Raw genomic sequence first — 22,603 nt, forward strand, 5'->3', positions numbered from 1 at the left:
GGTGTGGAAGGAACAGCCAAGGCTGTTGTGACACCTGAACTGGGCGTCGGTGGCGTCTGATCATTGGAATTGGAACGCCATGGACAATGTTGTAAAACGTTTGGCTGCCCCCGTTTTATCTCGCACCCGTTTAATAACGTGTCCGTTTCTGCACCGTACAGGGCTGTTCTGCACTCAGTTCTGCAAGCCTCCCCCTCTCTTGTGCATACCGACCGGACCTTCCTTCCGCTCGCATCCCCAACGAATGTCCAACACATGAATATCTGGCAACACCAGAGATTTGCCGTGTTATTCCTGGGAGGATTTCTATTCATGTGCGGCTTCTCTCTTTTACGAGCCCCATCTTCACGAGCACTCTCCATCCTTGCCGCCCTTGCCCAAAAGATCATGGGCGTAAAGAAATCTGGTATGAGCTGCCCCGCGTCGGAATCGGGATGGAATTTGTATGAATCCGACCCTCGACGAACTGACGCCGGGATTAGGGGATCTCCCCCCACTACTGCATTTGACGATCAAGGAAACCGCGGATGGCCTCCAGTCAGGCAGATTCACGACCGTCGACTTGGCCAAAGCGTACCTCGCAAGAATCGACGAAGCGTCGGCTTTCAAGGCCGTGTTACAGATCAATCCCGACGCTCTATCAGTGGCACAGCGCCTCGACGAAGAGCGGACGCGCTCGGGAAGCAGGGGGTAACCGAACACACATCTCCCCCGCTGGACTACAAATGCTGACTTCTCTCGTGTCAGTCCTCTCCACGGCATCCCAATCCTGGTCAAAGACAACATAGCGACAAGTGACAATCTCGATGTATCCGCTGGCTCCTACGCCCTCCTGGGGGCGAAACCTTCGGCCGAATCCTCCGTCATCTCCAAGCTCCGGGATGCCGGCGTCTTGATTTTGGGCAAGACCAACATGTCTGAGTGGGCCAACTTCAGAGGGCTGAACATCAGTTCGGGATGGAGCCCTCGGGGTGGCCAAACGTTGGGCGCATACTATCCCGGCTCCACGCCAGAGGGCAGCAGTTCTGGCTCCGCGGTTGCGGCCGCACTAGGGCTGTCAGCTGCCGCCATTGGCACTGAAGTGAGCCCTTCCTGCATGTTCAGGCATTTCTTCAGGGTCCTAACGTGAGTGGCAGACGTTTGGAAGCATCCTAGAACCGGCCGAGTTGAACAATGTTGTTGGCCTGAAGCCAAGCCGCGGTTTGGTTGCGAACGATGGTGCCATACCGATATCTAGTCGTCAGGATGTGATCGGCACGCTGACGAGGACGGTTAAGGATGCCGCGTACTTACTTACCACGATGGCAGGCCGGAGCGAGAAGGACAAAGGGACGTGGAATATCCCATTCGAAAACATTCCTGATTTCACCACCCATTGCAAAGGGACGGACCTAAGTGGCATTACCATCGGCGTCCCACGAAACGCCTTCACTGCCGACCCCATGTCGCCCATCATGCTTTCCTTCGAGTCCGCGCTCAAGACATTGGGTTCTGCTGGGGCGACGGTGGTGGATAGCGCCGACTTCCCCGAAGCTGACGGATTCAAAAAGCTAAACCAACAAGTCCGTGGTATCGTGCGATCTTCAGAGTTCAAGCGCGACGTGGTCCACTACCTAGGGACCCTCGAGACCAATCCCAACAACCTCCACACGGCAGAGGACATCATCGAATTTACAAAGTCATTTCCGGCTGAGGAGTATCCAGATCGTGACATTGGGAAGTTCTTATGGACCCAGGCCGAGGGCATCGATGTCAACAGCGACAAGTACAAGGAGATGGTCAAACAAGAGCAGTTCTACGGCGGTGAAGGTGGCATACTCGGAGCCATGGAGAAGCATGGCCTTGATCTCCTCGTCGTTCCGTCCTCGCTGGGAATTGCCAACGATCTGGCCGCCAAGATGGGATTCCCCGTACTTGGGGTGCCTCTGGGGTTCTATCCCAAGGGAACGCCGATCGAACTGGATGACAGCAAGCCGAACCTGGTCAGGGTTGCGCCCGGAATCCCGTACGCCATTTTCCCCGCCTCATGTTCTGAATCATGGAGAAGCTGCTGACTTGTATGCTTCTACTTAGCTACTCACTTACTCTGATATCCAAGGCCTTCTCCGACGGGATCTTGATTCAAGTCGCCCATGCCTTCGAGCAGCTTTCTGGTGTGCGCCAGAATGGGCCTTTGCCTTTCCAACTACCGGCCACAGAACTGGGCGATGTTCAGACAGGTGCGCTTGAAACTTGACATCCGCTAGAGCCGTGATACTCTTAGAACGCGCCAGGCAAAGTAGGAAGGGGACAGATTTGCATGGGTTCAGATTGTCTTGATGTGTTACAGACCATGCAGAATGGTAATCAGCGCGGGCCAGTTAGGTAGTTTGTTCCTCAAATCTCATAAGACAGCTCCTCTTTGGACAGCAATGTGCACCGTGCTGTCACTGGTACCAGCGTGAAGCTCCCCATTCATCTTTCCTCGGGCTCATTGCCGCCTCAAACGGCACGACTGAAGGCCCAACATGCATACGTGTCTCACCAGAGATGCCCTACCCGGTATGTCAGTCAACAGTAGGTCATGAATGCTTCGAACTGTCGGCGCCGAATTATGCGACAGAAGGCCCCTCCGATGTTGCCTCTTTTCCCCTTCTTGCCAGCCGCGCCTGCTTCCCCGAGGCCGTGTCATACAAAATGCCCCGCGCATACCTTATTCTTAAGGCCGGCGTTCCCCCCTCCAACAATTTCCCGCACTTTTCCTTTTCAAGCACCAGATTTTATTCCCAAACTGCAGGTGGTGTACCAGAAGTGGTCTGTGATGCAGTCATCACGAATGTAAGGGAGCGTCCATTCAAGCAAGTATGTTACCTCTGCATACTAATCTGGGTAACAGCGAGCAGCTGCTTTTGACACAATGGAGGTCCACGGTCAGCTCATGCCGCGACCGTCAGGAGCGGCCTGACATCCAACAACTCCTGAACTACAACACCTGGGAAGACCTCCAGGACCAGATCGCCCAAGGTGACGGCGACGAGTCCATCCGTCCAGAATTCGCCATGCTTGCGCCGGGGTTGATGACATTGAAGACTTTTTCTCACTCGTGGTTGCCAAAAGTCGATCCCCGTATTGATGGATCGGCAATTTGGGGGTTCGTCAGGTTGGTCGTTAAGGTCGGTCCATGTGGAGTTGCTGGTTCTCATGAAGTTGTATGCTGTGAGTGTACTGACTAGTGGTTGATTAACCCACCACTCAACAGCTTCTTCAAGAGTACCAGGCGGCCATTCCTCGCGTCCTCCCTACCTTGCGAGAGTTATCCAACAAAGTCGACATTTTGAACAACCATTTTGCCAAAGCATCGACATTTACACCGGAACTCAAGAAATGTGCCGTCGAATCAGCCGTCACGATATTGGAATATCTCTCCTTCGCTGTTACCTTCATCCGCAACGACATGCCTTGGTCGACGTGTTCTGCATCTGGTGCGTAGTCCTGGACTCTGGTTGACCTCATTCTGGTGCTTCTTTAACCTTCTCAAAATGCAGGACAAGCACCAACCTCTCAGTGGCTCCCGCTGGCGGAAAAATGCAAGTGCTCCATCCGAGAAATGGAACAGTTGTCGTCACGTACAGAGCAGCTTTGGAGGTCGTTCACAAGCCCCGGGCCGCCGGATGAGGAGATCGACCAACAACTCGAAGCATCGAAGCCAGCAAGCGGCCTCTCAAAGCCGCATGCATACTTGCCTTTGGCGGGAGAGTCCGCCAAGTTACCCTGTGTGGTGCTTCCGTCGATCCGGACATCGCGCTTCTTCGATCGTATTGACGTGATTAAGAGAATCGAAGATCACTTCAGTATGGAAGTATCGGGTACATCTTTCAAATCTCTGGCACTTCACGGTCTGGGTGGCGTCGGAAAGAGTACCGTCGCCTTGAAATATGCCGAAGAGCAGCTTCGATCCGGCGAGCTGGACGCGCTATTCTGGGTATACAGCGAGAAGCTTGTATCCATCAGGCAAAGCTTTACCAATATCGCGTTCCGTCTGAAGCTTCCGGACGCACGGCGAGGGGACCATGACGAGAACCGAGCTGTGGTTCTGAACTGGCTGCAGCATACCCGTGCGTGAAATCTTCCGGCTTTCCCACCACCGGCCCCCCCCTCCTCCCGTGCTCAGCTAACAACTTCACAGAGTGCCGCTGGCTCATCGTGTACGACAACGCCGAAGACCCTGATTTGATACGCGACTTTTGGCCTCTCGCGAGTCATGGTCGAGCTTTGATCACCACTCGGAACCCTGCGCTCTCGTTCGAATTGGCTGACAAGGGCATGGAGGTGCCGAACTGGGACACCGACACAGGGGAAAGGTTCTTGCTTCATCTTCTCAAGACAGACATCGGTATGAATCTGGAGGCGGATGAAGTCAGTTCTGCGCATCAACTGTCCGATACGCTTAGCGGGCATGCCATGGCTATCTCTGTAATGGCCGGAACAATCCATCGGCGTGCGATGAAGATCACTGAATTCATGGAGCTCTATAACCAACACCCCGGCCAGCTTCTTGGATCTTTTGGCAACCGATCCATCAACGCGCTTTGGGAACTTTCATTCAAGTCTCTTAACCCCCACGCTCATGCAATCTTGGGCGTCATGTCTTTCATCGAGCCCGACAGCATCCCGCAAGCGCTCTTCGAGGCCCCCGCGCCTACGGATTTGCCTACATCGCTCGGCTTCTGTGGGAATGGGTTCTTGTGAGTTTCAGATTCCTCTTGCAGATATTGTTCCTGGACATTAACTTACAGTCTGCTAGGTTCTCGGAAGCAATCGAAGCCCTCCTCACTCTGGCCCTCATCAAAAGAGACAAGGCATCACGGACCTTCTCCCTTCACAGACTCGTTCAGGAATCGTTCAAGTATTTCATGACCCCAGAGGAAAAGCAACAGGCCTTCAACAATGCATGCATCCTCGTATCCAAGGCCTTCCCACGCCGCGACTCAAACGTGGCCCAACTATACCTCATGTGGGACCAATGTGCCTTATACCTGCAACATGTGATCAGCCTAAAAGATTGCTTCCGCAAGGAGAAGTCAGTCGATCCAAAGTTCAGTGCTTTGCAAACGTACTGCGATCTCAACAACGCATGCCAACGGTAAGTTTATACTCCCCGCTCACGACGGCGATTCCGACGGCTGACCACAATATGGCCAGATATTTGCTGGAGCTGAATTCTTACGAAGAGCTTGCGGACCTGACCGAGGTCAACACGATCGCCTTGGGGACGCTGGTAGAAGAGGAGCAAACAATCGCACTTCAGGGCTCCCTGACTTCGCACAAGGGCCAGTTACTAATCCGTCTTGGGCAGACCGAGAAAGGGGTGCAGTGGCTCAAGAAGTCGTACGAGATACGAGGCCGGGATGTGCCATTCAACCCTCGTGAGTCCGCGTGGGCGGCGGACAACGCCGCAACAGGGATCGCGACCCTTAACCAGTTCGCCGAAGCAACCAAATGGCATGAACGCGCCCGCGACCACTTCCGGGAATGGTCGAATCTGGAATCGGAGCGCAGAGGCGAGTGGCCGGCAGAGATCATGAATAGTATGGGGCTGGGATTGGTGTGGTCAGGCAGGATTCAGGAGGCGAGGGAACTCATGAACGGGGCCCTTCAGCAGGTTGAGACGACTGAGCCCTACAACTGGGCGGTAGCGGCATAGTATGTGTTTACTGCCTTAGCAACCCGCGATGTTGGATTATGCTAACGCCCATGCAAAGCACCCACTTCGGCCTCGGTACCGTCAGCCGCCGCGAGCGGAAATATGCGGCCGCAGAGACCCATTTCATGGAGGCGCAGAATTTATGGCTGAAAGGAGACCAGATGCGCAGCGACCCGTTCAATGGTGCCTGTATGTACCGTCTGGGATGCACGGCTTTGGAAAAGGGCGAGCTGGAGGCAGCGATGTAAGTTCAGCATCCCCATCCAAGAACGCATCTATATCATTGCGAACATCTGCTAATTGGAGCGTCCAACACAGTAAGCACTTGCGCGATGCTCGCGTTGTCACCGAGAAGCGCAAGAACAGTATGGTGGCGGAGCACGCGCGATGTCTTTTCGTGCTTTCGGAAGCATTGGAACAAGAACCCCGGAATGCCGAGGAAGCTTCTCAGCTCCGCGAGGAGGCGGAGCGTCTCCTGCGGGGGCGTTCGCCCGGGGCAGGCGATCCCGGGAAGCTGGAGACGTACGATCAGTTGGTTTGCATCTTATGGCGGTAGCACCTCGTGAGTTCAACCCGTGAACGAGAATGGCAGGCATTTCTTTTTCTCACTCTCATGTGAATCTTGGGGCGGAGAGGCGATATTACAGTGTGGGACACATTTACTAGTGCTCGATGAGTTAAAAGATGATGGCTAGGTATTTCAGGTTTCCACCGAATGGTCTCGTTCAGATACAAACTGATGACGTGCAAATTGAACCGACGGGAAACATCTTGGGAACCGCTGCTCTCAACTTCTGGCGGGCACCTTCCAACCACACCGAGAGTAAAACCACCAGCCATCTCAAGCGCTGGGTACGGCCTTCTCGGCCGAGAGGTCAACCTGGCGAGCCTTCTGCGGGATGCTTCCCTGCCCAGCCTTGCCGCATAGCGACTTTGGCTTGGAAAGTGGGTGGGATTCTTTGAGATCCACTGGTTTGTACCAAGCCTTCCACGGCTGCTTCAAGTGGCTGGAAGGATTTTCCATGACGATAGTTGTTTCTCTGGCTGCTTCGCGCTTCTTCGGGTCTAGCAGTTCGGGTGTCAGCTCTGAGCGCCCACCCGGAATGATTGAATCGAAACATATGGGTACACGAACCTTGAATCTGCGAGATATTTGTTGTGATTTCCTCTTACTGAGAAATTTGGTAGGGAGGAAATTAGGTTTTGGAAAGGGGGGGAGGCAGTGACAGGAAGGCGCCTCTCCTCCCTTTCAACAAATTATTCTTGTCCTCCGTTATTTGTCGGGGGAACACTCAATCATCCCGTAACTCAGTGCCTCACGCCCTCACCCCCACCTTACACAGCATCCGTTATCTGCAAGTTCGATGTCGCTATTTGAGCCCAGCCGCCGCCACAGGCTTTAGTGTCGCACTTTCCGGCGTCACGAGAACGCGGGAAGTTGACTGATTGGTAGTGGGTTTGGTTTGAAGGTTGGTCGCACAACATGAGGTAATAATGGACGTCCGTGCCGCAGGCCTTGTGTGCAAGACCCAGGCGACAAGGCTCTCGGGAACTTGGAACACAAGGAATCGAGGGAGCCTTGGAGGTCGGCTGGCATGGCTGGGTTGCTGTTGGGAAAGAATAAAAGACGCCCGGCAAGCATTGCAAGGTATGGATGTGGTCGCCCTGCTTGTTGCACGGTGTTCGGATTGAGTAAGCATTAATATCTTTGCATTAATGGTGACGGCCCATTTGCACTCTATTCATCTCTCGGAACATAAGACCAATGAGAGCCAGGACAAACATCATGGTTGGCGACATGGAGATGCAACCCGGGACCGCCCAAGCCGAAAATGGGAACCAAACCGACAGCACCTACCTGGCGACCCTTGAATGCTTGTTCCGACTTCCTAAGAAGCAACTCCTAACATGGCATCCCGGCTCACGGTCTTTCTGTCGCCATCTGGAAACCTGCTTTTCCCCGCTGCTGTCTGCCGAGTACGCCCCTATCTGGCGGACTCTAGGCAAGGAAACACCCGACTCGCCGCGGGGTTGTTGGCAGCTGTTCCGAGATGTGCATGTTGCCATCAGCGCATGCAGCGAGAAGAGCAGCATCGAGGATGTGTGGAAAATGGTTTGCACACTCAACGGGCCGCCTGCATCCACGCTCCCACTTGATGCCGTGCCGGTGAAAGACCATGCCCCCCTCTTTATCCTCGTCTTCTCGGTCATTTGCTGGTCGACGATGACACTCCAGCCGAAGCTAAACTGGCCCGAATTTTGCGGGGAGCCCAGCCTGATGGTACACCGGCAGGTGCTCGACCAAGACACGTTGAGGATCGAATCATCTGTCCAGAGGCCCATCCCCGCCCTCTTCGGCCAGTTCCATCGCGCCATGTCGACATCCCGCTGGCGGCACCCCATTGGTGAAGCCACAGGAGACACCTCAGAGGCACTAGAGGTTGCTTGTTTGAACTACGCATCCCTCAGAGACATTGCCAAGATCAACCTGGATTGGGTCACCGATCTGACGAGTCACCTGGACTTCGATGCAACTAACAGGCGGCTTTCCGTTTACAAGTTCCCCACTTTCTGTGCTTTGAGTGCCGTTGCAGCTGGTGGGAAGTGGCCAGCACCGATACTGGAGGGGTAAGAGACCTTGCCGACCTAATCACATTCTGCCCAGAGTTTCTGTTTTACGGTTGCTAACCAACTTGAACCCCCACCAGGGTTGAAAGGGAGGTGTACGGCAGCAACAAAATGCATGATAACCACTCGAGCCTGCATGCTGAGGTTCTCCTATCCTATCGACTAATTTTTGGCCAGAGGCGTGGCTCCCGGCAATTGGCCAAAGCCGCGCTCCGGTTAGAACGAAAGAGGGTTGCAGACGAATATGATGAGCTGCTTGACCCCCTGTGCGCCCACCCGTACGACCACAAGCTCCGCGACCTGCCTTCGGATCTCTGGCCGGTAACCTGCCGCAACTTCAAAGGGTCGTTGCAAGAGCAGAGCTCTTACAGCTCCCGGGACGACTTCCCTCACCTCGGCCAGCGCCTGGCCAAGCTGCAGAACTTCACCCGGCGTCAACAACCGAGCGAACTTTGGGATCTGTGGCGAGACCGGAGAAATCCGCTACAGTGGTACACATTCTGGGCAGTCCTGATAGTTGGCGGGATTTCCATAGTGCTTGGGGTGTTGCAGGCGGTTGTGGGGGTCGCCCAGCTCGTCGTTGCCATCATCCAACTGGAGCACTGACATCTCGGACCTTGCTCTCGCCGCTAGTATCTGCACTAAGAGAACCCTCGAGGTAGAGAAGTCACCTCCTCTCCCACGGGCCCAAATCATGGTCGACACAACATTGGATTACCTCGCTCGAGATGACCTGTACACAAGAGAGAAACCTTACGCGGCCGAGTTCGAGATCGCTGTGGGCGATGGTGCGCAGAAGACAAACTACATTCTCACCAAGCGGCCAGTGACGATTCATCCTATTCAGCCATGGGACGACTTTACCTTGGACCGTAACGGGTTCTGTGTCCTCGAGGAGGAGACGCAGCTCGATGTGGCAGAAGCTATTACCAACCCTAGCGCCGTGGAAGGGGCTTTCTTAGATCAGCTCGAAGCCATCCTGACTCGGCGATTTCCAGAGTACAAGAGATTGGAACCACTAGAATTTGTCGTATGAGAATTTACTATGTCACAAACTTTCCTCGTTCTTATTATTCCCTGTGGCGCTCCGATACTGAGCAAAACTCTGTATCTAAGGTCCGGAAAAGGGACGAAAGATTCCCATCAGAGCAGTTGGCCCTAATCACGCACGAACAGCCGGCTTGCCTCCCACACGGCGATTACTCGGTCCGGGGAGCAACGCTGCAACTCAACAGCTCGTTTCCAGGACAGGAGGCCTACTTTCAAGGAAAGGAGTTTGACATGATCAAGTCCGTCCATCCACTCCTTACCCCCTCCGACCCTAAAACAATTTGAAACGCTGACCAAGTTTCCCATCGGTTGCCCTGATATTAGCGTATGGAGGCCTCTGATCGGACCGAATGATGACTGGCCGCTGGCCGTATGTGATTACACGAGTATCGATCCCGAAAAGGACATCATTGCCTCTGATCGGTTGTTCGAGGATCGAATAGGAGAGAACCAGCTGTTGTTTCCGAGTGACAATCAGCGGTGGTATTATGTGGAAAGGCAACGCCCGGATCAGATGCTGGTCTTTCGGAATACCGACTCTACGGGCCAGCGGGCAAGTACGTTCGCCCTCTCTCTAACTCTCTCTCGCTCACGCGCGTTTTATTTCCCCCCCGTTCCCCGCCCCTCTCCCGAAACTCTCCCCAGGCCTATCTCAAGCAAGGCCACTTGTGCACCATCTTTAGCAAGGTTCCAACTATACCCAAGACGTTAAAACTAACTGGTTACTGTTACAAGAGTCGTTCCATGCTGCCTTCTTTAACCCCATCTCTTGCAGCCCACCACGACAAAGCTGTGAGGCACGGTTTGTCGCAATTCGGTGATTCATCTTGCCATAGGGTTGTTGCTATTGAAAGCAGTGGTGGGAAGGGTATAATGAAACGCGAGAGATCCTTAATACAAAGCTGTCTAGTGTTGAGTGTGGGTGGTATCTTTGAGCTTCGATCTTCCTATATGTGGTAGCTAACTTACTGCCGGCGACTTGTAATCCACGAAGAATGAGGTGCTAATGAGACTCTCATTTTCTCCATTCCAACATGTTTACAGTGATCCCATGGGGCAAGGGATATGAAAGCACCGTCACCTCGTTCCCTAACGCCCAACAATATCATTTCCTAGAACCGTCTCCTCGCCCACCAAGCCCGCCCACTTCCAGCACGCATCCCACAACTCCTTTTGAATCTCCGGGTGGCGACTAATTTCCGCCGATGCTGCTTGCCTTTGCGCGATAAAATACCCTCTTTTCCCTTTAAACTCCAAACCAACACTCAGCGCCACCAAATCTTGGCCCGCGTCCGCGGTCGTCCGCACCGCGGTCGTCAAGTGTCTGACCAAAGGCATCAGGACATTGATCACCCCAAAGGCCCATCTCATGCTAGAGTTCTGCTCAGAGTGTGCCCTCGAGGCTACCAATCCTCCCGGATCCATGGCGGTCACCGTGATCGGGGACAATCTCGTATCCTATTCACCCAGGGCAACCACAATCAGCACTCGCACTCGTCCCCCTCTCCCACGCTCGGAACCTGGATTCAAGCGCAAGACCAATAGAAACACCCACTCACCCTCAACAACCGCGCATTCAAGTCATGCATAAACGCCACATTCGCCAACTTGGCCGTGCCATAGCGCTGAAAGCCCCGGTCATACGCCTCCCCCACCCCGTCCGGCGGCGGATGCACCAGGTGCTCCATATCGCCGTCGTCCGGAAAGGCAGCGCGGGCCTTGGACCGCGGATCGTGCGCCTCGGACCCGAGCAGCACGATGCGCCCGTTGCCCGCCGTGTCCATGCTGCCGAGCAGCCGCAGCACCAGCACCATGTGCGAGAGGTGCGAGACTTGGAAGGTGGCCTCGTAATTGTCGGCCGTGGTCTTTTGGCCGTGGAGAGACCAGGTGAAGGCGTTGCAGACGATGGCGGAGATGGGGGGCAGTTGGTTGGTGGTGATTTGGTGGGCGGCGCGGGTTGTGAAGGCTCGGACATCTGCGAGGCGGCCGAGGTCGAGCGTCTCGAGGTGGGTTTGGGATTTGGGGTGCGAAGAAAGCAGTTTGCGGAGCTGGGCTGTGTGAGGGTCTTGTTCGGAGGATGGGTTTCGTACTGTTGCGATTAATGTGTAGTCAGGATGGGACGTGAGTAGGGCATGGACGAAGCCGAGGCCGAGGGACCCGTTGGCGCCGGTGATGATGACAGTGCCTGCCATGGTGTAGCAACCGGTTCGGTGGGGATGGGTTGGGTCAACAAGGGAAGAAAACGAACCCACATCAACAACGTCTGAGTCCAGTCTGGCAATCATGGACCACAAGCGCGTTCCATGGTGACATTATATCAACATAATCAAGCGTCATTACCCCTGCTCCACAGGACTTTGCTCTTTCTTCTGGATGGCAAAAAACCCGCACAACCGACAATCCCCCATCCTAGACACTGAACCCAGGATCCAACATGAGATCCAGCTGCTGGAGTCCCGACAGAGGTGTGAGGATGTCACTTCAAAAGGAAGAGGATGTACCCAGTTTTGTGGGCCCGCTAAGCATCCTCCTTGTCAAGAGTGTCGGAATTCCGACACGACATGGAAACTCGTGCTCGCTCAACCACCAGTCCAAACCGCACTGGCGCCCTCCTCTCGAACAACAGCGCAAGCGCTCTCATTCCTTTCCCCTACGAAATCTCAGCTCCATTTCTGTGTCACCTACCTAACCATGGACCCGCGAGCCTGCAGCAATTGCGGCCGGACCTCCTCCTCCGGTACGGACCCTCGATTACCAACCCTCTAGTGTGACCTTGTTGCTTGTCCTGTGGTCTGAACCCTCGAATTGACCCTCACAGTGCTTGCACTCGGGCGTCACCAGCTACGATGCAGATCTCGGCCAAGGGGCCGCAAGAAGGCTTGCGCCGAGTGTTCGCGGTCCAAGGTGCGTTGCGACCAAGGGCTACCGACTTGTTCTAGGTGCGCTATTCACCATTTATTATGCGCATACCGGGAAGACGGATCATATCCGGGTTCATCCTCCAGCCATCCGCGAATGGTGTCACTCAGTACCCTCGTCGAGCAGACCCCTTTGACCCCATCTTTGACTCCACCGGACACATTCTGGACGTCGGCTACCGACCGAGGGCCTGATCTAACTAATTCACGAGACCAATTCTCCGCCCCGGGCTGGGTTTCGGATGCGACGTGGGACTGGCAGGAGCGTCTTTTCGCGTCTGATCAAGGCCAGGGCTGTGTCGAGAGTTCTGCCGCCAATGTCACACCCGAACGCACCCTGGTAGCAAACAACTCTCAAGGAGTCACACAGAGCTCGGCCGATAATGATTTTCAATGCTGGCCCGTTTATGGCGCCGAGAAGTGGGCGAATGCCAAACAGGGTCTCGATCTCATCGACCATGTTCTCAAATCCTATGTGGATGGTGTGGCTCAGGGGCTTCGCCCAGGCTGTTTTATCCACCATCACAATTGGGGCCACGACCGCCGTCCTTTAGTTCTCGTTGAAGCCACGGCAGTTGCGCATCTCTACGCCACGGCGACACCACAATCCTACGCTGTGCTTTTGCGATCCATCAACACCCAGCTGGCTTCACTCCAGCGGAACGTAAGTGTTGAGACCACTGACTGCAATGGTAAAATTAACAAACAGGGGTAGATAACAACACAAACGCGAGCCGACGATGTCTCCATGATGCAGGCTGTTCTTTTGTACGCAATGATGTGCATTTACCGGTCAGGACCTACGGCCTCGGAAGGCATCGATAGAGTTCCCCTGAGGTTGATGCAGGTATGGACCCGGAACTCTTTCTCATGCCACACACAACACCAAGTAACGACCGTCTTGCCATCAGCACGTACTCAGTAAAAACATGCATTGCATCCCACCACACACCAACGTCACATCAAGTGATTGGGAATCATGGATACAGAACGAGACCCTACGCAGGTATGTAGCCCGCACGGCAACCTGGATCCCTCCACTTCAACCCCCAACTTACACCACCTTCACCAATCGCTCACCACAACATCAACAAACCCCCCAACTAACACCCACCCCCCAACCCCACCAGATGCTTCCTCACGCTCCACGCCCTCGACCACGTCACGCACGCCCGCCAATCCCTGCCCGGCGCCCTGTGCGCCCTGTTCCCCGACTCGCCCCTGCCCTGCCCACCGGACGTCTGGGAGGCGCCCACCGCCGAAGTGTGGGCGGCGCGGCACCGCGCGTGGGAAGACCGCTGCGCGCCCGACGGGCCGGTCAGGGCGGGCGAAGTGCTCGGTTGGGTGTGGGGGCAGGGGGCGGGGAGGGGGGAACTGGTGAGGAGGTGGTTTGAGGAGGCGGGGGAGGGGTTGGGTGGGGTGGTGTGGGAGTGTGCGAGGGCGCAGGCGAGAGTGGGGGGTGGGGAGGGGGTGATTTGAGAGGGTGAGGTGGTTGGGGGGAATGTTATGGGCAGCTACATGTACCCGAGAATGGATTTTGCATGGTGATGTGTTAGCCATGCCCTATAAGCATGTCAGGGTAAACTAGCAGTCAATATTGCGAGGTGCGGGATTCAGTCCCAAGTTACCTGACCGGATTATCATATTGGTAGCGGGGATGTACCTCCATAGGAGTCGCCAAAGCACTGAACCGTGAATTAGGTACGTAGGCGGTACCTAACTCACCATCTCGAGCCCCTGACAGCGCGCTACAACTCCTTCTTCTCGACCGATCCCTTTGCGCCATCGGCTTCCATCAAATACCGGTGCGCTTCGGCAAAGTGTGCGCCGTGGTTAAAGATCATCTCTTCTGACTTCTGCAGTGCCTGGGGGTAATCCGCCTGTAACAGTTCCCTTGACTGCTGGTGCGCCTCAGCCAAGGCCTCCGATGAGAATTTATCCCGCACGAGGTTCCCAACAATTTCGTTGAATCGAGCGCTGACATCTTGGGGAAGAGCATCCTAAATAAACCCCTGATTAGCGTTGAATCCACGCAGAACTCACAAGGTCAGGAATGCAAAAGGGTCTGTGTTTAGGTACCTTCAAGTAGATTCCGAAATCCACGCTCGGCACCCACCACTTCTGTTCGAGTTTGAGGTCAGCCGAAGGGTTCTGCTTCTGCACTTCTTCGGCCCGCGCGGCCACGGCCGCTATTTGCTCCTCCCGCGAGGGTGTGTTTGAGGTACTCATGATTGTTAGGTTGGGTAGAGAGGTAGATCCCAGTCGATGGTTCGCAAAGGGAATGACTTTTGAAGGTTGGAATCATTGGCAAAACCGATGAGGAAGAGGGTCAAGCTGGGGGCATGACGGCCCAGCCATTGGTCTTATCCTTGACGTCCATCCAGTATGAGGACTGCGGGCAGTACCAAACTTGGTGCTGGGCAACCAGCCCTTATTCGCCAGAGCCTTCATCGCAACAAATCCTTCGAGCTGGTCCATGATTCCGCCAAGCAGGCAGCGCCCCATTCAAATACCACCACACACATCTTCTTCAGCCCTGTGGGGAGGGAACTAAAAGGGCGCTGATGATAAAGTTGGCGAGGTTGCGAACGAAAATAACAAGGTGATCAACGGCGGTAGGATTGATCAGAGGGTCATCGAAGGACTGGCTCAACGGCCACTGACAGCTCGTCATACGCGCAGTGGGGTGCAGAGCACAACTCTCGTCAGCTGGGGCTCATCTTCCTTTCGACCCTCAAGGACTTCGCCCCGGTCGCTGCTGGCCCTCAAGGCGGATGGAACAACAGATTAGCCACTCTAGTCGTCATGCCATATTTTGCATCAGGCAGGATAGTTAGGTAGGTATATTGCGACTGGAAACGATACGACCACCCGCGGGCAAATCCTTCCACTCCCTCTCTGACTGCGAGTGATTTTATGAACCAAGTATTTATTCGTACCAGCCGGGCTTCCGGCACGCCCTTCCTGATGTGAACAGCTCCTGATAGATATGCAGGCCTTGCAGGCATCTGCATTGCGCCATTGCTCACTGTTATTGATATTTCTCCTGGTTATGTGATATATTCCAGACGTAAAACCATCAGAAGGCAAATCACTCTATCCTGAAACGGCGACCATGCAATCGGCTATAGATGGCAACCGCCGCCCCAAACTTTCTTACATATCATACCAACGACATAGTCCACGGGTAGCAACTCTAACAACCCTCAGTCTTGACCCCAGAGACTTTGCACGAAGCGCCATCCGGACCACTCCCCACCTTGGTGGGCTCATCCCCACTATCATTACCCTCATACAACCAACAATCCGCACCATCAAGCAGGCACGAGTCCGAGATGGTCGTGGTATCGCCAAAGTTGATGTTGATGCCAGCCACCACCTTGGCGCCCTCAACCCGGATGTTGGTGAAGGTCGAGTGGCGCTCGTGCATCTCGTCGCAGTTGCCGCACGACCGGTACACCTTGCCGACGTCGCTGGCGAAGAAGTTCTTGACCGCCACCGTGCCGCCGCCGTTGTGCTGGAGCACCTTGTCTGAGGCGCCGCGCGCGCCGCCGCCGTTGACGTACGAGGTGCCGGAGGATTGGAGGAAGGTCGCGGCGTCTTCGCAGACTTTAGTCCACCAGCTATGCGGCTTGTTAGTTCCGGTGGTTTCTGTGGGATGGGTGGACGGGGGAACTTACATGTTGTTCAGCGTGCAGGCGCCCTTGCAGTGGATGCCCTCGCCGTTGTTGGGACCGATAATGACGTTGCTTAGAGTGGCGCCCTCCTCGAGGATGAAGACGGCGTCCTTGTCACCGGTTTCGGTCTGATCTTGGCAGGTCGACGGGCTGCGATCCCATTCGGCCATTTCGCCATCGAAGGTCTCACCTGCGGCAATGGTGCGAACTGCAGCCAAGGCAGTTGAACTGGCAGCCGTCGGGAACTGGGTCTGGAGTTCGGTGTTGGTCTGGCCAGCCACAAGGGCGGCGGAGAGAAGAACGGCGAGAGCTGGTGTGTGCATTGTGACTGAAATGTGTTCAAGAGTGAAAACAAGCTGAACGCAATGTTGCTGATGTCTTCAAAAACAATCTTTAAGCCAAGATGTTGTGCTATCTAGGTATGCCTTTATAGGTATTGAGAGCTACCAGCAACCGCGTCATTGCCTTGCGAACGCCGTATTGACCTGGCAGCTTTGCCGTTCATCCTTCCCTGAAATGGACGACGGCCGCACTGGCGGTTTCAACTTGAGAGATCCACAGAAGTTGATCGTCTCGTGGCCAGGGGTATGATCCGGGATTTGCTATCCCCAACGGTCCCCCTGAGCCAGTACCGACACACCGGGAAAAGCGCATAGTGCAGAACCCTGCATATCTTCAAGTGGTCTTGAGATCGTGTCGTGGGAATGTTGTTTCTGCACGAATAATGCCTCGTGGCTGGATCATCGCAGATCAACGGGAACCTGGCGGGAGATTTTCCACATGAAGCTACGATCGAAGCCCTTGATGATCACCGGTCCTGCGTCTCTACGACACCACAAAAGACGACCGTTTCATGCTCCAGGCGACGAATACACCGGTGATCTTCGTAGAGTTGCCAGAAACGGGGCCCAGTCTGGGAATGCATACAACGGCCTCCTGGGAAATGCGTCGGGGCAGTGGGCCCGAGCCCGGTGAGAGATTGCATCGAGAGCCGAGGGATGCAACGTCTTGGCAATGCTCCTGGACTCTGTTGGTGGGATTTCTTGGCCCCGGGGGTCTGAATGAACAAAAAGGGAGACGGAGCCTGTCCGGGCCGCAAATGAATAACACCAGCTCGGGCCAGGAGAAACACGTCCTAGTGTTGACAATATGAATGACCGCCAGAGAAGTCGGCGTTAGCTGCATTCGACGGGAACCCTAGCCCAACTTCTTGATCACATGTAGGTACCCAGGTACCTATTCTCGCCATGGGCAATACCCATCGTAACTACCTTAACCAGCTGCAAACATGAGATCGGCCGGAACAGCAATTCATAACCTCATCCTCCTTCAACTTGGCCGCCGCCCGTCATTAATGACGCCTCTGGACATACAGACTAAGTACCAGAGCGGTACCTCCTCGTCCCTGAACCACGTCTTCATGAGCCTGAACACTCTAGTGGAGCCTCCTGGCCACAATATCTACGCCCCAAATTCGAACTGGTCCCTTTACTCCTGATGGAGCGCAGTATTGGCCGTTGACTTCGGAGCAGGGACCAGGAGCCAGGTGACAGCGGCAGCAACATACAGGCCGACAAGGATCGGCTGCAGGACAGCCACGCCGACATGGGTGGCCAGGATGCCGGTGACGATGGGGAAGGCAGAGCCCCCCACCTGCCCGATGACGAATACGAACGGTAGGGCCGTGGATTGGATCGCGGGCGGGAACAGCTTCGAGGCTACGGATATGCCCTGGCAAGGTTGTCAGCATGAGAACTCTGGGGAACGACGAAACAGGGTTGTTAGGGAGACTGTATCCACTTACAGTAGCAAAGAAAGGGCCGGAGAAGAAGCCTAGGAAGCTGACTGCAACGGAAGCGGCGATGATATTCGGAACCCTGCGGACGGACGGTAAGCCTGGTGCCCTCAAACCAGAACGGGTGCGTATAGGGGGGTATCTGTAGAAGCAAAGGGGAGGACTCACAACCAAAACAACAACTGCAGCCCAACGCACAGCACAGCGTAAATAAACACCATTTTACGCTCTCCAAACCTCTGCGTAGGCTCCGCCAGCAGCAGCCTTCCCAAAAAGCAGCCACCGTTAAAGCCCGCGGGCACGTAGCCCATCTGCGCCAGCTCACCACCTCGCACAACAACCAAGTACTCGACCAGCCACCCGCCCACCGTGACGGCCGCGCCAAGAAAAAAGAAAAAGAACAGACTCAAGATCCACACGCTCGGCGTAGTGAGCGTAGTCTTGATGAGGTCCATAGCGGTGACATTCTTCGAGCCCGCCGTCGTCGGGGATTCCTGGCCCCCCTGCCCACTGCCAGCATCTGCATCGGCATCATCCGACGACGACGCCGCCACACGCGCTACGCAACCGACGTTGGCGCGGAAGGCCACGAAAACCATAGCAATATTGGCGATGCCCAGCGCGAGCGGGAAGGTGTAGAACAGGTACCAACGGGAGACAGTCCCCGCGGAGGCCACAGCGGTCGCGACGAAGGGCCCGACCAGGCAGCCGGCCATGTACATGGCGTGGATGAAACCCAGCCAGCGGTGGGCGCCGGGGACGCGCGAGACAAACGTGTTGGCGTGCGTGTCCTGGTAGGCCTGGCCGACGGTGATGAACCAGAATGAGAAGACGAGCAGGCCGAAGGGGGGGTCCCAGATGCGGAGGGCGTGGCCGATTAGTTGGCAGGCGGCGCCGAGGGCGAGGAGCGCGCCGAAGTCGAAGTATTGGCAGAGGTGGGTGTTGGTGATGGCGGTGAAGAACCAGCCGAAGAAGTTGGCGGCGAAGCTGAGGGAATGCTTGGTGGTTAGAAGAGGGTTCCTCCGTTTCTGCCAAGACCGAATATGATCCTGAGATGGTCATGTGTGAGTGTTACTTACATGGCGGAGACGGTAGTCGTGTTGATGCCGTACTGGCGCATGAAGTAGGGGACTAGGGGCCCCGTGCTTCCGTCATTGACACCCGCCACGAAGAAACAAAACCCGGCGCTCATCAACTTGATAAGCGTAGCACGGTCAAATTTGGGCTCGCTGGGGGGCGCATCTTCGACTGATCCAGTACTTTCAACGGCACTACTGGTTCGTGCCGGGCGGTCTGGTAATTGGACGAGCTCGATCTCGTGCCTCTCAATAGTTTGGGTCTGGGTTGCCATGGTCTAGTCTAAGCCGGCAAGTCGGCGAAAAGAATCGATAAATTCCCGTGAATATATGTGTTCTTAGCCATCAAGAAGAGATGAACTCATGGAGGCGTTCGAGGATACCAGAGCTGCGGAGATGGCTATTATTCTTACGAAATCTGAATTGAATTCTAGACCCGATGATCAAGCGAGGAATCCCCGATCAAATGGCTTTGCGGCCCGCAGCCCCGGATCCTTGTTCCCGTTGGTCTTCCCGACCAGCGGTGGGAGATACTGAGACAGAAAGTCGGTCACAAATGCGCCCCTGTCAGAGCACCACGAGAGCCCACAATGGATGCCACTCTAGAGTGGGGGCCGTGTGGCGGAGAGTCCTAAACGGAAACACGCCGGGCTCGCTCATAGCCTGTCGGAGACTCCAAAACAAGGATGGAGATCGATTACCCAGTCGGAGGGCCCCAAAACGGAAAGCAGTCATGTTCCTGGAGACCTGTCATGTAACTGCCACCCGACAACTGTCAAAATAACTGACCGACGCATCATATGTCCCCTGCAAGGCACGTGTAGTAAGGGAGCAACGAGGGGACTTAACAGTCTGGGCTAGGGCCGCTAACTAAGCCCAGGGTGCACAGGAAAAAGCAAAATTGGCGAGGGACGTGGCCTTCATCAGTTACTTCGGCATATTGGAAGCATCCACAGCGTGTGGGACTACGCGTGATACGTCTAGCGTATAATATGTTGCTTCAATTTCTTGCCCGGCGAACTCACTAGGTAGCTACCTATTTACCTATGGAGCAGATTCCGGCGCAAGCGGTGTGACTTGCTTAACAACGCGGGCCGGCGTCCCGATGGCGACACTCCAGGCCGGTATGTCCTTGGTGACGACGGAACCGGCGCCAATGGTGCACCCCTCGCCTATGGTAACACCAGGTAGGACCACAACGTGGCCGCCGATCCAGCAGTCATCCCCGATGGCGATGGGCTTCGCGTACTCGACGTTGTCGCGCCGACTCTGCACATCGGTTTCATGGGTCGCCGACAGAAGCGAAACGTTGGGGCCAAACATGACGCGCTCACCAATGGTCACGATGGCGCAGTCCAGAATGATCAAGCCGAAGTTGGCGTAAAACCGTTTCCCCAGGCTGATGTTGCAGCCGTAGTCGACCCGGAACGGCGGCTCGATGAAGGTATCGTCCCCAACATGGCCCACAAACTGGCGGAGCATCCGCAAACGTTCTTCGGCGAGCGATTCGAAGGTCGCAGCAGGGTCCGAAGGGAAGTGGTTGTTGTATTCATGGCACTGACGCCGGGCACCGAAGCGGGAGGTTGCTAGTCCCTTCTCCATGGAGTCGTAGCTATCGTACGTCCGTTAGTCTTACCATGTACCTAAGATGCAGATCTCTCCCCGGAGAATACAGATGGGGTAACATTGCAACTCACAGCATGCCCGAAATCATCTTCTCATATTCGTCACCACCCGGGACATGGGCGAGAGTAGCCGCTTTCGACAACTCCCCTTGATCTTTTTGAGTCGCAGCCATGGTTTGTGGTTGATGTGGTAGAGGTGGTGTTTCTTGTGGTTGAAAAAAGCAAGTAAGAATCGAAGACTTGAGTGAAGAAACCAGAGAAGTTGCAGCGTGGAGGATAAATCCTCAAACTGCCAAGGCCGTGGGGCGCTTGATGGCCCACTTGCCCCGTCTTGGGCAGCAGTTGGTTCCATGTCAAGAAGTCGCATCCCTCGATCCAAGGAACCGTTGTCTTCAGCCTGACATCTATTTTCAGCACCATGGCACAGCAGCGTGACGGCGCAATGAGGCATCAATTGGCGTACCTATCACTTGTCGGCGCTGTCGTCGAAGTTAACAATCGTGGAAACTCAAGAGTCAACATTGAATGTGATAATGCCCGTGCATCATGCCAGTGCATCGCCCGTTGTTGTTATCGGCACCTCACTTTATATCCCAGATGCAAACATATTGATCGAAACTGAGTACATGGTATTACTTCAACCCAGTCAGGCCGGCATGAAGTCTCCCTACGCCAAAGGGCAGCCCATCACAGCTAAACATCCGGCACCGTCAGAATCGCTTCGATCCCCGGCACCTCACCCTTAAACTCGTCCCTGTCAGTTGTCCCAACCACATCACCTCTCCACTCCTCGATGATCTTCAGCATATTACGACACGTCCCCTCAACCACTCTCACAGCGTCGTCCCCAATCGGCAGCCTAGGCGGTATCTGTTTCCCGCTAGCACGCCCTTCACCACGGATGACGTCCACCATTAGCTCGACGCCCTTCTTGGCGTCGCCGCGCTCGTTGCCGGCCATTGCCCCCGCCACACTGGCCATCGCCGCACGATGGCCTGCATAAGCGTCCAGCGGTGGTGCCGTGGAGGCATTCTCGAGGAGCTTTGACAGGTCTGTGAGCTGCGTGTGGAAAAACCCCGGCTCGAAGTCGATGGTGCGGATGTTGAAGGGGGCCAGCTCGGCGGCGAGACCATCGACGATGGCTGTGCGGGGAGTAAGGAACCACACTGGAGTCAACCGTGACGGTGGGGTACTCACCTTTGAGGGCACCCTTTGCCGCCCCGTACACCGACACCATGGTGGGCGCCCACCAGGCGTACATCGAGCCGACAAAGGCGATAGTGCCGGACTGCTGGGCGCGCATGTACGGAAGCACCGCGCGAGTAACGGAGAGGGCGCCAAAGAAGTTTACGTTGAACAGCTCTTGATAGTCCTCGTTGCTATTCGGCGTCAGCCCCCCTGCTCAGTGTTCACCGTCCCGGGATTAGGCGAGGTTACTTGCCTGGTCTCCTCGACAGTTCCAAACAGGCCATAGCCGGCATTGTTCACCAACACATCGATCCGGCCATAGATCTTGGCTGCCTCATCGATAATCTTCCTGACATCAGCCTCGGGCAGGCTGACATCCAAGTCGACGATGGCCGCGCCGGTGCCTTCGAATTGCTTCAGCTTTGTTGCGGCATTGCGTCCCGTCGCGATCACCTTATCCCCGCGGGCGAGAGCCGAGTGCACAAACTGGGCACCAAAGCCGGACGAGCAGCCCGTGATGAGCCAAACTAAAGGGGCCATCTTGGTGTGAGAGGGGGGGATTGGGATGTCGAGCGCGGGAGAGGAGGTGGGTTACTAGGGCAGGATAAAATAACCACGAGGCACAATGGTTCTATATACGGTACTTCGTGAGGGGTTCACAAAGAGGGGGAGACACTAGACCAGGCCCCTTAATATCCACCGTAAGCTTACACGTCCTGACTCGAAGGTCTTGGCACGTACTGACGCCGTACCAGCTCATCCACATGTTCAGCGTCCGTTTCCCGTACAAGGCTGCCTTCATAGTAACGATCAAGCCTATCGACACTCGTTGCAAAAGTCTGGTGATCAGGACAGCGCCTTTCCCTCTCAGATGGTAATCGTGTTTACGAAATGCCCTCGACGATTTCAAGTCATAAGAGCTTTGCGGACTGACGAGTGTGCCGACCAAACGAGCGGTAACAT

The 22,603-nt window shown here is 55.3% G+C and overlaps 10 protein-coding genes across 10 annotated transcripts; 5 read left to right on the forward strand and 5 right to left on the reverse strand.

The window, feature by feature from the left end:
* The first annotated feature begins 83 nt into the window (after positions 1-83).
* On the forward strand, positions 84-2,412 carry F5144DRAFT_552948 (glutamyl-tRNA amidotransferase subunit A). The gene is made up of 4 exons (XM_066787775.1): positions 84-690; positions 748-1,081; positions 1,137-2,005; positions 2,074-2,412. Exons 1-4 carry the CDS (start codon positions 446-448, stop codon positions 2,234-2,236), a joined length of 1,611 nt encoding a protein of 536 aa, XP_066647710.1. The 5' UTR covers positions 84-445; the 3' UTR covers positions 2,237-2,412.
* Positions 2,413-2,725: 313 nt separating this feature from the next.
* Positions 2,726-6,339, forward strand: F5144DRAFT_552951 (NB-ARC and TPR domain protein). The gene is made up of 9 exons (XM_066787776.1): positions 2,726-2,817; positions 2,876-3,152; positions 3,239-3,461; positions 3,525-4,094; positions 4,166-4,724; positions 4,784-5,122; positions 5,182-5,682; positions 5,742-5,927; positions 6,002-6,339. The coding sequence occupies exons 1-9, from the start codon at positions 2,801-2,803 to the stop codon at positions 6,237-6,239; spliced, it is 2,910 nt and encodes a 969-aa protein (XP_066647711.1). The 5' UTR covers positions 2,726-2,800; the 3' UTR covers positions 6,240-6,339.
* A 1,148-nt stretch (positions 6,340-7,487) lies between these two features.
* On the forward strand, positions 7,488-8,917 carry F5144DRAFT_479266 (uncharacterized protein; the record flags this gene model as incomplete). The annotated part of the gene is made up of 2 exons (XM_066785150.1): positions 7,488-8,311; positions 8,392-8,917. 2 exons carry the CDS (start codon positions 7,488-7,490, stop codon positions 8,915-8,917), a joined length of 1,350 nt encoding a protein of 449 aa, XP_066647712.1.
* Positions 8,918-9,005: 88 nt separating this feature from the next.
* Positions 9,006-10,182, forward strand: F5144DRAFT_479293 (putative CmcJ-like methyltransferase; the record flags this gene model as incomplete). The annotated part of the gene is made up of 4 exons (XM_066785153.1): positions 9,006-9,341; positions 9,428-9,604; positions 9,660-9,918; positions 10,097-10,182. 4 exons carry the CDS (start codon positions 9,006-9,008, stop codon positions 10,180-10,182), a joined length of 858 nt encoding a protein of 285 aa, XP_066647713.1.
* Positions 10,183-10,376: 194 nt separating this feature from the next.
* On the reverse strand, positions 10,377-11,553 carry F5144DRAFT_607593 (uncharacterized protein; the record flags this gene model as incomplete). The annotated part of the gene is made up of 2 exons (XM_066791560.1): positions 10,377-10,819; positions 10,921-11,553. 2 exons carry the CDS (start codon positions 11,551-11,553, stop codon positions 10,451-10,453), a joined length of 1,002 nt encoding a protein of 333 aa, XP_066647714.1. The 3' UTR covers positions 10,377-10,450.
* Positions 11,554-11,939: 386 nt separating this feature from the next.
* Positions 11,940-13,758, forward strand: F5144DRAFT_624630 (uncharacterized protein; the record flags this gene model as incomplete). The annotated part of the gene is made up of 5 exons (XM_066792207.1): positions 11,940-12,098; positions 12,180-12,943; positions 12,995-13,126; positions 13,191-13,285; positions 13,410-13,758. The coding sequence occupies exons 1-5, from the start codon at positions 12,053-12,055 to the stop codon at positions 13,756-13,758; spliced, it is 1,386 nt and encodes a 461-aa protein (XP_066647715.1). The 5' UTR covers positions 11,940-12,052.
* A 44-nt stretch (positions 13,759-13,802) lies between these two features.
* F5144DRAFT_552971 (uncharacterized protein) lies at positions 13,803-14,692 on the reverse strand. Its single transcript, XM_066787777.1, has 2 exons — positions 14,359-14,692; positions 13,803-14,279 (listed from the first exon to the last, which is right to left on the reverse strand). The coding sequence occupies exons 1-2, from the start codon at positions 14,506-14,508 to the stop codon at positions 14,028-14,030; spliced, it is 402 nt and encodes a 133-aa protein (XP_066647716.1). The 5' UTR covers positions 14,509-14,692; the 3' UTR covers positions 13,803-14,027.
* Positions 14,693-15,375: 683 nt separating this feature from the next.
* F5144DRAFT_634848 (pectate lyase) lies at positions 15,376-16,588 on the reverse strand. Its single transcript, XM_066792598.1, has 2 exons — positions 15,960-16,588; positions 15,376-15,902 (listed from the first exon to the last, which is right to left on the reverse strand). Exons 1-2 carry the CDS (start codon positions 16,277-16,279, stop codon positions 15,476-15,478), a joined length of 747 nt encoding a protein of 248 aa, XP_066647717.1. The 5' UTR covers positions 16,280-16,588; the 3' UTR covers positions 15,376-15,475.
* Positions 16,589-17,444: 856 nt separating this feature from the next.
* Positions 17,445-20,625, reverse strand: F5144DRAFT_478269 (major facilitator superfamily domain-containing protein; the record flags this gene model as incomplete). The annotated part of the gene is made up of 6 exons (XM_066785093.1): positions 17,445-17,687; positions 17,761-17,833; positions 17,920-18,738; positions 18,831-19,105; positions 20,082-20,439; positions 20,525-20,625. 6 exons carry the CDS (start codon positions 20,623-20,625, stop codon positions 17,445-17,447), a joined length of 1,869 nt encoding a protein of 622 aa, XP_066647718.1.
* A 193-nt stretch (positions 20,626-20,818) lies between these two features.
* Positions 20,819-22,180, reverse strand: F5144DRAFT_634862 (uncharacterized protein; the record flags this gene model as incomplete). The annotated part of the gene is made up of 3 exons (XM_066792599.1): positions 20,819-21,594; positions 21,650-21,831; positions 21,918-22,180. The coding sequence occupies 3 exons, from the start codon at positions 22,178-22,180 to the stop codon at positions 21,146-21,148; spliced, it is 894 nt and encodes a 297-aa protein (XP_066647719.1). The 3' UTR covers positions 20,819-21,145.
* Positions 22,181-22,603: the final 423 nt, after the last annotated feature.

The sequence above is a fragment of the Chaetomium tenue genome, assembly GCF_020726465.1.
Source record: "Chaetomium tenue strain MPI-SDFR-AT-0079 chromosome Unknown F5144scaffold_1, whole genome shotgun sequence".
In the NCBI taxonomy this organism is placed as follows: Eukaryota; Fungi; Ascomycota; class Sordariomycetes; order Sordariales; family Chaetomiaceae; genus Chaetomium; species Chaetomium tenue.

Coding starts and splice junctions, on each gene's coding strand:
- F5144DRAFT_634848 (XM_066792598.1), bottom strand. CDS start 16,279: ATGCACACACCAGCTCTCGCCGTTCTTCTCTCCGCCGCCCTTGTGGCT. Junction 15,903..15,959: donor GCCTGCACGCTGAACAACAT/GTAAGTTCCCCC, acceptor CAAGCCGCATAG/CTGGTGGACTAAAGTCTGCG.
- F5144DRAFT_552951 (XM_066787776.1), top strand. Junction 5,123..5,181: donor CTCAACAACGCATGCCAACG/GTAAGTTTATAC, acceptor CAATATGGCCAG/ATATTTGCTGGAGCTGAATT. Junction 5,928..6,001: donor GGCGAGCTGGAGGCAGCGAT/GTAAGTTCAGCA, acceptor CGTCCAACACAG/TAAGCACTTGCGCGATGCTC.
- F5144DRAFT_552971 (XM_066787777.1), bottom strand. CDS start 14,508: ATGAGTACCTCAAACACACCCTCGCGGGAGGAGCAAATAGCGGCCGTG. Junction 14,280..14,358: donor ATTTCGGAATCTACTTGAAG/GTACCTAAACAC, acceptor GGGTTTATTTAG/GATGCTCTTCCCCAAGATGT.
- F5144DRAFT_552948 (XM_066787775.1), top strand. CDS start 446: ATGAATCCGACCCTCGACGAACTGACGCCGGGATTAGGGGATCTCCCC. Junction 691..747: donor ACGCGCTCGGGAAGCAGGGG/GTAACCGAACAC, acceptor CTCTCGTGTCAG/TCCTCTCCACGGCATCCCAA. Junction 1,082..1,136: donor CTGCCGCCATTGGCACTGAA/GTGAGCCCTTCC, acceptor CGTGAGTGGCAG/ACGTTTGGAAGCATCCTAGA.